At 41.4% G+C, this 14,807-nt stretch overlaps 1 protein-coding gene across 1 annotated transcript in view; it reads left to right on the top strand.

Annotated features, from left to right (window-relative positions):
- The window catches only part of styx (serine/threonine/tyrosine interacting protein), a 57,801-nt gene extending 44,756 nt beyond the window's left edge, over positions 1 to 13,045 (top strand). Inside the window, exon 11 of the mRNA XM_084337299.1 lies at positions 12,253 to 13,045. Coding sequence (XP_084193425.1) covers positions 12,253 to 12,326 — 74 coding nt within the window. The 3' untranslated portion in view covers positions 12,327 to 13,045. The remainder of the gene's footprint in view (positions 1 to 12,252) is intronic.
- Positions 13,046 to 14,807: the final 1,762 nt, after the last annotated feature.

Raw genomic sequence — 14,807 nt, 5'->3', positions numbered from 1 at the left:
TTTAAAATATAAATGATTTAAAAAGCATTAAAAAAAAGAATAAAAGTTGAAGTGCAATAAAGAGTGAGTGCAATTATCAACTTCTTGTCTGAGGACCTATCTAAGGACAAGTTTAAGGGTACATTTTACAAATTGTCAAACTCCAAATCTTACAGAAGTGACATAATTTAGGGTAGAATATTGTCTTCACCATGACCTATTCATGGGATCCCAGAGAACAATTCATCACTGGTGGAATTATCCACATTGTGCCCTTACAGGGTGGCACCCTGAACTCTGTACAATAATTAAACACTGCCCTTATGCAGTCCTATTTCCTTGTCTCATTAAATATTGTAGAAAGAAGGTTTAATCAATGTTACGACTAACTGGGGGACAGGGAGAACACAGTGAATCTGGCTTCACACACAGTTATACATATTCACACCTGGGAGCGGGCCAGTACAACCATTCTGCCACTGTTAGCCACTGAGTAGCTCCACTGGAGCAGGTACAGTAGGAGTAGGTGCATTGTTCAAGGGCACTTCAACAGTAGGTATTGAGTGAAAGAGACCATTATTCATTCCCTTCCCCACCCAGATTATTTTCCTGCCAGTCTCTGGGATTGAAGCAGGAACCCTAGTCCTAGTACTTTTTGTACTGTTACGGTTTAGTTGTAGATTTGTGATTTAGGGATGTCGAGATTAACCAGTTATGCTGTAACTGTGGTTAAATAGCAGCACGGTTTCAAAATCGTAAGAATGGTAGAAGCTACAATATCTAGCTATGGTGTCCTGCGTTAGTTTGATTGCCCTGTGAAATCTTCTCTCACGAGTCGCGTTTTGTGTGTAGTTTTAACAGTCGTTTGTTTTGTGTGCAAGTGCCGTCTACCTGAAGCATTAGTTGAGAAGAGGCACATAAAAGCAAGTGTGGGAGCATTTTGGATATCTAGAAAATTACCAGGAGGTTGTTGAAGACTGATATCCAATTTGCCGTCGAAACATGTCATTGAAAAGTGTCTGCCAAAGGGACACATCTAACATACCAGTATTCCAACAGTCAAGATCAAGATAATCATCCATCCCTGTATAGTCGCTGTCTGTCCATGTCAAGGTACAAGACTAAGCTAGCTGTGGAGCTAGTCCCCTGGAGCATTTCACAGAAAGCGGAGAAGTCCTTGTATACTTAGATTTTTATTGGAGTCGGAATAAGATATTAGCAGATTCAAGTGAGGACTGGAGTGGGAGGGGCTCACACCACCATCTCGCTCTGACTTTAGATTACATTAGATTAAAATTATTGTCATTGCACAAGTACAGCGAAATGAAGTTTGCATCAAACCAGAATGCAAAGTAGCAGTAAAGTGCATCATGTCCAGGGGGTGGTGTCTGGGGAATGGGGGTGGTGTCTGGGGGATGGGGGTGGTGTCTGGGGGATGGGGGTGGGCTGTCACCGTGGTTCAGAGATCAGCAAGAAGAAAAGAAGCTTTTCCTGAGCCTACTGGTCCTGGAACTGAGATTCCTGTAGCACCTCCAGGGAAGGAGGGCAACCAGTTTGTGGTTGGGGTGAGAGGTGTCCTTGATGATACTACATGCCTTCCTCAGACACGGTTTGTGCTGAACAGTCTCAATTGCAGGGAGTGGTGTACGGTGATGCAGTTAGTGAGTGCTTTGCTTTCTATGGCGCATCGGTAGATGTTCACCAGAATCTGACGGGACTGATGGGCTTTACTCAGTCTCCTCAGGAAGAAGAAATGCTGGTGAGATTTCTTGACCAGGGTCGAGGTGTTGAGAGGTCCGTCTCGTTGATGCAGAAGGGGGCGTGTGCCTGCTTTGGTTTTTCTAAAGTCCATGATGAGCTCTTTGTTTTTTTGGTGTTGAGGGCCAGGTTCTTATCGGCGCACCACGCTGCTAGGTGCTGGACCTCCTCCCTGTCAGCTGACTCGTCGTTGTCGTGTCAAGTTCAAGTTTCAAGTTTCTTTAATAGTTGTCATACAGAAGTACAGAATACTTTTATACAAAATGCTTCTTACTGTTACGCTCCAGAGACTGTGCTAGACAAGATAAGTATGAAATAGAATAGTATAGCATGTAAAATAGAAGTAAAAATAGAGGTCACAGTGTTTAGTATAGACATATGTACAATGTTCAATGCAGAATAGAAGTAACTGAGTTACCAACTTACCATACAATATACTATGCAATGTACTAATATACAATACTATATAGTGCAAAGCAGAAATGGGATGAGGTACAATTTAGGTACAATTTACAGTAAGGTGTACGAGTTGTAGTGCAAATCCTTTACCAATAAATATAAAGTGTAAAGTGTGTTTAGGTGATCTAAAGTGTGGAGAGTGGGTGCTGCAGTGTGTTGTTTGTTTAAAGTGAGTATGCGTGTGGATGTGTGTGCTGTGTGCATTTGATGGTTGTTGCATAGTGTTTATTGTTCGTTGAGCAGCCTGATGGCCTGGGGATAGAAGCTTCTTCTGAGTCTTTCTGTGCTCGCCTTAAGACTCCGGTATCGCTTGCCTGACCGCAGCAGTTCAAAGAGGCAGTTGTTCGGGTGGCTGGAGTCCTTGATGATTCTCTTAGCCTTCCCCCTGCACCGCTTGTTGTAAATGTTCTGGAGGGTGGGAAGCCCCCCTCCAATTGTGCGTTCGGCTGAACGTGTCACTCTTTGTAGTCTGCTACGGTCTTGTGCAGTGCTATTCCCAAACCAGGAGGTGATGTTGCCAGTCAGGATGCTCTCTATTGTACATGAGTAGAAGTTCCTAAGGATCTTCTGACTGACTTGGAACTTCCTTAGGCGCCTGAGGAAGTAGAGGCGTTGTCGTGCCTTCTTCACAACACTGTCAATGTGTGTGGTCCATGTCAAGTCCTCGGATATGTGGGCTCCGCCTCCGAGGTACTTGAAACTGTTCACTCTCTCAACCGGTGCCCCGTCGATGCTGAGGGGGCTGTAGTCCTTGACCCCCGACCTCCTGAAGTCCACAATCATCTCTTTTGTTTTGCTGACATTCAGGGAGAGGCAGTTCTCCTGACACCACTGTGACAGATTCTCTACCTCTTCCAGGTAGGCCCTCTCGTCGTTGGCAGAGATCAGGCCCACCACTACTGTGTCATCAGAAAATTTGATGATTGTGTTGTTGTTCCGCTGTGCCACGCAGTCATGTGTGTACAGGGAGTAGAGGAGTGGGCTCAGAACTAGAGCTGCCGCGGTATTGATGTTTTCCTTACCGCACAAATTTGCGAAATATTTCCTACCGCGGACGGTATTACCGCAATAATAAAAAAAAAAGTTTGAAAGCATTTTTTTTTCTACTCTTGCCTCGGCTCTAGTCTAATGGCTACTGCATATTACTTACTCGACTCGACCCGCTTTAGGTACATGGTACTTCGTTCCTTTTCCACTGCAGGTACTACTCAGTTTGTCTCCGTGTGGGGACGCTTGTGTACACTGAAAGCTCCGTGAGCATAGCTATGTCCGAGGGCTTGCAGCAAGCCAGACTTTAACACAGTTTCAATCAATCAATCAATCAATAACAACATTAACCAGACTCTCGTTGTGTCTATTCTGCTAAAGCTAACGACACCTCTTATTGTGTCTATTCTACCAAGCAACCCAGGTTTAACGTTACCTCTCGTGTCTTATCTGCTGACGTTAGCAACAACAACAACAAGTTTAACACATCAGCGATATTTTTGTGACGCTAAACTCTCCGCTCGGTGGTAAATTCATGGGTTGATGTCGGTTTTGTTTCATCAATAAATGAGGCAGAATACACAGTGAATCCATCCTTTTTTGTTTATTGCACGGTCCTGTTGCAAACAAATCCTGAATGAATCCTTACTTAGCGAGCCAGTAAAGATGGCGGCGTTCTGCTTTTGTGCAGGACGCTACAACGTGTGACGCGTCTCTCTTCTGACCAATCAGTGGTCTGCAGTGTTTCACGTGACTTTTCTGGTACCACTTCTACCCAATAGGGTCGCTTGGAACCTCGACAGAGGAGTAGGGTATATCTGCAGAGCCGCAAGCCCAACGAGAGCAGGGAACTTTATTATTATTATAAAAGAAAAGCGGTGATGCGGTATTCAGCCTAACTCTGCGGTGGGCGTGATGTAACAGCGATACCGCGGTTATCGCGGCAGCTCTACTCAGAACACAGCCCTGGGGGGCCCCTATGTTGAGCGTGATGGATGAGGAGGTGCAGTTGCCTGCTCTTACCACCTGGGGTCTGCCCGTCAGGAAGTCCAAGACCCACTGGCAGAGGTCATAGTTCAAGCCCAGGTCCCTGAGCTTGGCTATGAGTTTGGAGGGGACTATGGTATTGAATGCTGAGCTGTAGTCGATGAACAGCATTCTCACATAGTTCCCCTGCCTCTTGTCCAGGTGTGATGCTGCTGTGTGCAGCACATGGGCTATGGCATCCTCCGTGGATCTGTTAGGGCGGTATGCAAATTGCAGGGGGTCCAGGTTGATGGGGAGGGAGGAACAGATGTGGCCCTTCACTAGCTTCTCAAAGCACTTCATGGCTATGGAGGTGAGGGCTACAGGGCGGTAGTCGTTGAGGCAAGCGGGCGTAGATTTTTTGGGTACAGGGATGATGGTGGACTTCTTCAGACGGGTGGGGATGCCATCTGCAAAGTTGATAATGGTATTGGAGCCATCTACAGGAGTGCATTCATGGGCAAAAATAGAGTAGAGGAGAGGACTCCGCATACAGCCCTGTGGGACACCAGTGTTCAGGGTGAGGGTGGATGATGTGAGATTAACATACTGGAGTCTGTTGGTTAGGAAGGCAAGTATCCAGTTGCAGACGAAGGGGTTGACGTCGACGTCCTTGGTTTCCACACAAGGATGTGTGCCAGTGTGGCACAGTTGAAGTCTCACTGCCTTGAGATGCTGTGATTCCCAGATGACCACACAGTAGGGCTGTCTTAACCCTTTATTCGCCAATGACGTGTTACCACGTCATTCTCCGCCATGCGTAATCTGCCAATGACACCGTAAGGCGTCTTTGAGATCAATATTTCAAAAATCTGTCATATCAATCATATTTTACCCACGGAGACTTGAGACTTGCTGTTGATCTCCTCTCAACTCTCCAACGGTTCAAGACCGCCATCTGGTGGCCGATCGGCGAATCGCCCAAACCGGAAGTGACGCAGCAGGAAGTGGTGCTCAACCATATTTCGTCCAGCCACTCGCTATTGCTCCCGGGACTCGAGCTTGATACACTGGATAGCGATCCGTTGCCAATAACTCGATAAACAACATGATTTGGACCTATATACTATTATACAACCTGGAAATGGATCGCATATATCAACATCCCATAATCGCGAACTTTCTGCTCCACGCTGACCACCCAACGGAAGCTGCGGTAAGTTTCAGCGTGTTTGATTATTATGATCCATATAAACTGCTGTGATCTATGTATCGCCCATACTACATGAATGATTTAACGTCGGCCTCGGACTTATAACCCCCCCCCCCCCCCCCCCCCTCCGGTCACCAGCAGATGATGAGGCATGACATTTAGGACCTTGTACAATTGAATTTTTTTTTATCTGACGTCAATCGGTATCAAACTACATTTGATGATGTAATATATGTATTTATAGCTATAACTCGCGTTCTGCAGAATGCTGCAGAAAACGATAAAAACATATTTATACTTTAGACCGTATTTTAGTATGAATATGTAAATGAAAAAGTAGAACGTTGCTACATCCTAAACGATAGAAACTTGACGTTGAATGGGCCATAGTAATGTCAATTTAGCAATACAATTTAAAAAGTTAGAGTCCTGCAAAGAAGGGGAACATTAGAATAATCCCTGGCAGATAAAGGGTTAAATACTTCAAAGCTTCGTTCGATGGGCATGGGATTTGAATATGAAAATAAAATTCGAATATATTAAAAAAAAAATTGCAAAATCAACTCTGCCTCTCTTTGTTAACTACAACAAGCAATGCAGTTTGTTATTTAAGATGAGGTCGGACTCGGCACTGACAGATTTGTGTTCATTGTGCTGCTTTTATAAAGCCTCAAATGACGGCTTACAATATTTCATGAAAGCAAAGTGTTTCGTTTGTCTAAGATTTAAAAAGGTTTAAACTTTACAGCACTGACAAAGTTGAACAAAGTGCTGTACAAGTCCCCAAAAAAAAAATATATATAAAAAAAAAAATATATATATATATATATATAATATTCAAATTATTATTATATATTTTTTAATCTCGAAGCTTCGAATTGAAATCGAATCTCGGCTTCGAATTCCAATTTTTTTTTTTCGAAGGTCAGCCCTACCACACAGCAGGGGATATTGCTGAAATGGTCAGAAAGTATCTGAAATCTGAATTGCACCTATCATGGTCCAGTATGTGGTAACATGACACCTTTAGCATGCACAGAAAGCTGACTAGGGGGCGCCCCTCGCCCCTGTGGCGAACCACATAACACGCTGAGTCGCGGCACGGCCGACCCGGGTTCGATTCCCGGACCCGTCGTTATTTGCCGAATGTCTTCCCCCCCCACTCTGTCTCCCGTTCCTCCTCTCTCTCTCTACTGGACTGCCCAGTAGTAAAAAGCGATAAACGGGAAAAAAAATAAAAAAATAAAAAAAAAAAAAAAAAAAAAGCTGACTAGGTATTGACATGTCTTGAAATATAAGCTGCTGACTTGAAATTCCTGGTAAGTATCAATGGGTGCTTGTTTGCATATTCATATACTCTTGCATTCTCAGTGGTTCTCTAGTGGGGCTAAAGGTGTAGAGATGCTGCTAAGCCACTTGCAGTAGTTTATTGTACAATTTGGTGAACAAAAAACATGTATACAAATGTGTGTTCAATACCCGTGTTGGGCAGTAATGTTTAAAACGATTGTCCTTCATCAACTTAAGCCAGCTGTGCTTTTTATCACACCTGTAATCAAATAAAAATTTATTTGTAAGGCCCGACAACACACGTTAATGTCCCCATGGGCTGGACACGTCTTCTTTAAACAAGTCAAGAAGAAACATCACAATAAATCAAGAACAAAGCAAAAAACACCCTGAAATCCAAAATAAAATGTAAAGTAAATAAATGCAACACTCCCAGACATACCCCATGTGAAGGTAAGGAAAAACTCACTAAAAACCTAGCAATAGGAAATAAGCACCACAATGTGGAGGGGAGAAACCTTAGAAGGGCCGTTCAAGGGGGGATCTCCCTTCTTAGATGTCGGTGATAGTAGTGTTGCTATAAAACAGGCAAAACAGTTGGTAAGTATGTACATAATGTGTAATGAAACACAAATATGTACATGCAATGGCAAGTGGGGTACATAAGAACATTTTGAAAGATTGAAAATAGAATAAGAGCTGATGACGGATCCATTTGAGGTATGGGGCGACGTAGAGAGGATCGCATCCTCCCGTCCATCAACACAGGACGCGTGTATGCTTTTACCAACGCGTTCGTGTTTCCGGGTTCCCGTTTTGCGCTCTGATTGGCCACTGACCTTGAGCTCAAATAGGTTATTATAATAAACACTGAATGGAGCAATATAGCCTTGTTGTTAGTTAGACAGCAGGCTATACGGTCTTCTTCAGTTGAGTTACACTTTGAAACATTTATAGCGAGTCTTGCTCTAGTGATGCATCATCACAACAACACGGGCGGCTCTACAACAACAATGGCTTATTTATCTATAAAGAAGACAATCCCATCGCTAACAAGTACTATAGTCACACACAGGCAGGCCTGCCGTGTTTTATGAATGAAGTAGATTTTCATTTAATCGCCTTTGGGGCGTGAGATATGAAGACCGATTTAACTGGGTATAGGAAGGAAGTACCATACAAGCCGCAAATTGAACATGCAGTGAGTCTGCGACAACAACCCAATAATAAACACTCGAAACAGCTATTACCAGACAATTACAACAGCAGTGGTGCCTGCTTCAAATGTCACGTATTATAGGCTATAAGCCCGTGTAGATCTATTCGGAATAATAAACATATACACCCTCTAGCAAAACATGACACAATGTGATCCTATCTCCAATAGAGCAGCTGGTCGCAGACATGCGAGTTGAACGAACACATCGGGAGGAGAATGAATTAATGAAAACTTTATTTAACAGATTGCAGAATGGTACAATACAGTACGGCTCAATACACACAATTGTTAAGGGGATGCAGACCAGAGAAAGACTTTTGTCTTGTTTACATCAGGGTCCCCCATTTTCAATTCAGTGAATTGTGACCAGGAGAATAGACCAGACGCGCATCATCCTATAATAACCTCATGTCCCCAAAGGCGATTAAATGAAAATCTACTTCATTCATAAAACACGGCAGGCCTGTGTGTGACTATAGTAGTGTTTATTATAATAACCTATTTGAGCTCATCATCACCGACCAGGGAACCCACACTGTGGCCGGATAATAATAAACAATAGCGCACAGACACAGCCGCTCATAGCGAGGGGGGGCGTACGCGCGTAGGTCAGTGGCCAATCGGAGCGCAAAACGGGAACCCGGAAACACGAACGTGTTGGTAAAAGCATACACGCACACGGGACGTCCACCCCTCCAGTCATCACCACGAGACATACACGCACACGGGACGTCCACCCCTCCAGTCATCACCACGAGACATCCACTCACACGGGACGTCCACCCCTCCAGTCATCACCACGAGACATCCACTCACAGGGGACGTCCACCCCTCCAGTCATCACCACGAGACATCCACTCACACGGGACGTCCACCCCTCCAGTCATCACCACGAGACATCCACTCACACGGGACGTCCACCCCTCCAGTCATCACCACGAGACATACACTCACACGGGACGTCCACCCCTCCAGTCATCACCACGAGACATCCACTCACAGGGAGACGGGGACAGGTGTTAGACAGTTTGCGTGTTTGTGATGGGTGGACATAGCAATAGATACATGTAGTAAGCATATATGTGAATAGAATATAGATACATGTAGTAAGCATTATGTGAATAGAATCAGAGTAAGATAATCGCGAAATCAAGTAATAAATAGAACTAAGAACAACTGTAGTAGCCTTCTAACTTCTACTACTGCAGGAAAGAAGCTACTGATTTTCAGTTAAGGGACTTTGTGTTGTGCTCTGCACCACAATGTGCACCATGCCAGGTCCTCCATTGAAAACCATGATCTAGCTTAGCGCATGCGGAGACTTGCGTGTGTACTTTTGAAAGCCCCTTAAGGTGTGCTATTCAACATGAGCATTGACACAGAGGTGCACAGGTGAAATATCCTGTGTTACTGAATGTTGATGGTAAAAAATAAAGTAATTCTGGAGGGTGTAAAGGAAGTAATATAATGAGTAAAAGTAACAAATGATTGCTCACAGGGAGTAATAAATAAAGTAATAACATTACTTTTGAAATGAGTAATGATTCAGATTTCAGATTCAGAGATTTATTTGCCACATGGAAACAATCCATGAGAGTTTCCAGAGTTTTTCATACAAAATCATAAATACCATACCATGGGCAAAAGGAGCAGGAAGAATAATTCTTATAGTTACCTGCCCCTTATTCCTAAACTAATAAACAAGTATTACTTGACTTGTACCTCTGGTACAACCTAATTTACACAAAATAATCATTTATACCATATACAAAGAAACAAACAATCCACAGTTTAAACAAGAAAAAATTACAGTAAATAATAATAATAATAATAATAATAATAATAATAATAATAATAATAATAATAATGATAATGATAATGATAATAATGATAATAATAATGATAATAATAATGATAATAATAATGATAATAATAATAATAATAATAATAATAATAATAATAATAATAATAATAATAATAATAATAATAATAATAATAATAAAAGAAAAAATAGAAAATATCTCACTATTCAGATCACATTTGACTTTCATACTGACTACATTTTTTTTTTATATAATTCTTTTTGAATTGACAAACACTATTACATCCCTTAAGCTCGCTATGGAGAGAATTTCACAACTTTACACCAATAACTGAAGGACACATCTGTTTAAGTGTGGTACGTGCAAACTGATGTTTAAATTTTAATTTCCTCCTACTAAACTCACTTTCTAAATGAAAAGGATTTTGTAATTTTTCTGGCAGTGTATTATTTCTTGCCCTAAACATAATTAACATTGTTTGAAACTTAACCATGTCTTCAAGTTTAATTATTCTAGATTTAATAGATAATGTGTTTGTGTGTTCTCGATAATTCACTTTATGTGTGATTCTTACAGCCCTCTTCTGTAGTATATATAATGGTTTTATATTGGTCCCATAAGTATTCCCCCATACTTCAACACAATAACTGAGATAAGGTGAGATGATTGAACAGTAGAGTGTTCTCATTGCCTCATACTCTAACACATCCTTAACTTTATTCATAACAAATATACTCTTGGACATCTTTTTTTTAACATGTGCTATGTGAGATTTCCATGTTAATTTATCATCCATTAATTACACCAAGAAAACGAAATTCATTAACTCTAATCTATATCAACTCCATCTATGGTCAGTACTATATTTTCATCTAGTTTTCGATTGCCAAAAATCATAAAAAAATTTCAGATTCAGTGATAGCTTATTTACATCAAACAATTTTTTTTTTTAGCTTTGTCATTTCATACACAATATATTCAGCTAGTTCCTTAACACTATGATCGCCGTGGACGAGTTTACACGTCATTCCTAGCCATGCTCATTCTGCCGAAGACGCCGTAACTCGTCTTTGATGTCAATATTTCAAAAATCTGTCATCGAAATCATATTTCCTTTCCGGAGCCCTGAGACACACTGCAAAGATCCACTCAACTCTCTAGCGGTTCAAGAGCGCCATCTGGTGGCAGATCGGCAGATCGCCAACCGGAAATTAACCTTTGAACCAGTAGTGCTCATCCATATGTGGTCCAGGCACTCGCTATCGTTGGAGAGACTCCGTATTGACACAGTGAACATCGATCGGTGCAAATAACTCGAAAAAACAACATGATTTGGATGTATATACTATTATACAACCTGGAAATGGATCGGGCATTTCTCCATCCCATAATAGAAAAAATTCTGTTCCACGCTTATCTGCCAGCGGCGTGAGGAAGCCACGGTAAGATTCAGCGTTATTTTCGAACGTCTTCTATACTAACTGATCTGATGAACATATGACCCACTCTGGATGAATCATCTAACGCTGCCCACGGAATTATAAACGATCCCCCGCCCATCCGGTCATCATCCGATGATGCGTAGAAACTTCTAGAACCACGTCCAGTTGACATTTTTTATCTCGCACAGATTCCTACCAAACTGTATTTGATCATCAATATAATGCATTTAGGGCTATAAATCACGTTCTGAAGAAAGCTGCAGAAAACGATAAAAACATACTTATACTTTAGACCATATTTTAGTATGAATATGTGAATGAAAAAGTTTAACGTTGCTACACCCTGAACAATACATATAGGACATTGAATGGGCCATAATAATGGCAATTTAGCAATAGAATTTAAAAAGTTATAGCCCTGCAAAGAAGGGGAACTTCTCCATAGACAAATAGAGCTGGCGAGGGATGGTAAATTATGAATTTAACCCATGGCGATTAAAGTGTTAAAATTATTTCCAGAGCAAAAGAAATGTGTATCATCAGCAAACAAGACCAACTGTAATAGTTTTGAAACATCACAAATATCATTAATATATAAAAGAGAGTTTAGGCCCCAAAACCGAACCTTGCGGTACCCCCCCATGAGGAATGCATCATTTTTAGTAAAGAGCCCACCGATGTTTTTAAAGGGATAGTTCCGATTTTACATACCAATGATATGTTGATCGGTAGTCATTTCTGAGCTCAATCAGAAATACTAGCTCCAGCTAGTTAGCCACACACTAATGCAAATTCAATGGGGTCAACCTCCTGTCTGTACAAGCTGACTGAGGCTCACTGAAATTGAGCTTCAGTCGGCTTGACCCCATTGACTTTGCATTAGTTTGTGGCTAACTAGCCGGGACTAGTATGAGGAATGGCATGGATTGTGCTGAGAGAACATACTGAGCAACATCATCATTGGTATGTAGGAAATAGGCCTGGGGTTCCTACAATCGGAACTATTCCTTTAATTTGACAATGGGTTTAGTTTAATTCACTTTTTGATTTATCTGCACATTGTAACACATGTTTATGTCTCTGTCTCTGTTCTTCCTCTCTCCCTATTCAACCCAGGGAGTCGTAAACGCAGCTTGGAGGAAGACGAGGACTTTGGTGGAATGCAAGTCACGGCAGCACAGAACGGATGAGTTTCTCCGTGTGGCGCAGTGACTCAATCTTTTTTTACATTTTTATTGGGATTTAATATGTAAATATTTGAACATGTTTTCTAAAGGGGAAGGGTTGAGGGTGGGGAAGGGGCACCACTCCTGATGTCTGAGACAATACGGAGCCGATGGGAGGGATGGGAGAATTTGATAAGTGACTTTCTTTTTTCCCTTTTTTTCTCGAGCTGTATGCACTGATTTTTTGCAGTTTTATAGTATTTAAAGCGTTTTGCATTTGCAGCGGGACAGTATTGCAATAATGCACTTTTGATACTTGAATTACTGTGTTCAGGCAGAGAGGGCGGGCAGTTGATAAAAGGGAAAGCAGGAGGAAGTCATTGCCCAAGTGGAAGATGTGAGAAAAGAAATAACTTCAGCCTTGGCTTGGGAATAATGGATTCTCTTGAACTAATATGGTGCTTACTGCGATAGTAAGTATGATAAAAATAGCTACCCACTGCTTAATAAAGATGATGATAATAATATTAATAATAAGGACGTCCGACTTAATTTTGTGTCCACTTGTGTGATTATTTGGGTTGCCTTGTAATTACCCTTTTAACATTTTCCACTTTTTGTTAATAATCAGGGTTTCCACAACAGATAGTACATTTTACAATTACACTTATTATTGCTAAGACTTAATATTATATATCAGACCTGGGACCTATCCATGGTCCTGAAAGCTATATCACAGGCTCCATTTAAACATATAGAGCTAGCGCTCCTCCTAGCAGTCACTTCTGTGATATACAGTATGTGTGCTGTCAATATCCGCTGATTGTACCAAGCCCATCCTTTGTACCTAAGAACTATAAATAGTTACTATAAATTAACACATTATCACTTTAAACCCCCTCTGTATCTCCGAGGAGCACAGAAAGAGGCATTCACTGTCGGATCCGAACACTCGTGCTACATTAAACTCTTATTCAGAAGATAGATCAGCTATCGATCAGTTATGGACAATATTGACTGATCATCGTCCTCTTATGGACTTGTCATCTTCCTTCTCTGTTGGATTCAGCGAGGAGGTGGAGTACAGATATGTACTCAGGGGTTTGGAGACTTTTCTTTTTCACTTAGAAAGTGAATGAGATAGACATCAAATTTTTAGGACTTCTTACTGTTTTAAGTTTTAAGTATGACAAATCTTGCCCAGCCAGCCACACATCATGCTTGAACTGATGCTAGTACGGTCGTTCGGCGGGAGATACTTTTTAAAGCTTCGCTTCACTGGTTACCCATAGTGCAAAATAAAACATAAGTAAAACAAATAGCCCTGGACAATGTTATAAGTCTGTCACCAGAAGTTTGCATTTTCTCAAAGTGGACTCACAATCTCTTAGTGTGAATACATGTGTAAAGGTTATGTACATGTAATTATATTTCATTAATATCTAGGGATGTCCGATATTATCGGCCTACCGATATTATCGGCCGATATTGGCATTAAAATGTGATATCGGAAAATATCGGTATTGGTTTTTAAAAAATATATATATATATATTTTCTTTTACATTTCTATAACCTTTATTTACCCAGGCAAGCAAGTAAGAACTAATTCTGATCTTATTTATTGTCAAAAGTATGCATAATGTTGTGTTAATTCCACAACGAGATATGTAATGTTAATTACCTGAAATTATTCCATTTTTGGGGGGGGGGGGGGACCCTGCATATATCGGTTGATATCGGTATCGGAAATTAAGAGTTGGACAATATCGGTATCGGTAAAAAAGCCAATATCGAGTATCCCTATTAATATCCTATCCTTACATCCAGCTCCTCTGGTCAACCAGGAGTGCATCGTCGTGGCTGTAGGGTCCAGTGACAAGCTACAAATAGATATTGACCATTAGGTACAGACTCAAATTCTCTAAGATAGTCTAAAAACATACATTTAGACTGGCCGCATAGATTGCTCCAGTGGTATATCATATTTCATTAATATCGTACATCTAAGCTCCTCTGGTCAAATCATGATCATCGTCTCCCCACTCTGGAATGTGCCTGTGGGTCCAGTGACCAAGCCCAGACCATGCACTCGGGTCCAGAATACATTGACCCGATGACCCGTGCCTGGCCACATGTCAGAACTGACTTTACACTAGCAAAGAGCCATACTGTATGTTGGTATCCAATAAACCATCCTCCCTATAAGATTAACACTTAAAACTGATGGATAAAATCAATCTTAAACCCACAATCCTAATTACGAAACCATCCTCCCTCTGCCATTTTCCCCACGTTCACACCAGAAGACAAAGTCTGCTCTGGTCAGCAGGATTTTGCCACGACACGCTGGCACCGTCTCAGATGACACAAAGTGAGATTTAGACGACCTTGTATGCTGTTATCTGTCGGATCATCAGTCATCAAACCAGTCATCCTCTCTAAAAATGGAACTCTCAAAAGTATAAAGCCGTGTTTGTTTCTGTTGTTCATGGCCTTAGTCCATG

Source organism: Notolepis coatsorum (genome assembly GCF_963971535.1).
Source record: "Notolepis coatsorum genome assembly, chromosome: 20".
Taxonomy (NCBI): domain Eukaryota; kingdom Metazoa; phylum Chordata; class Actinopteri; order Aulopiformes; family Paralepididae; genus Notolepis; species Notolepis coatsorum.
This window is presented reverse-complemented; position numbering and strand designations above follow the sequence as displayed.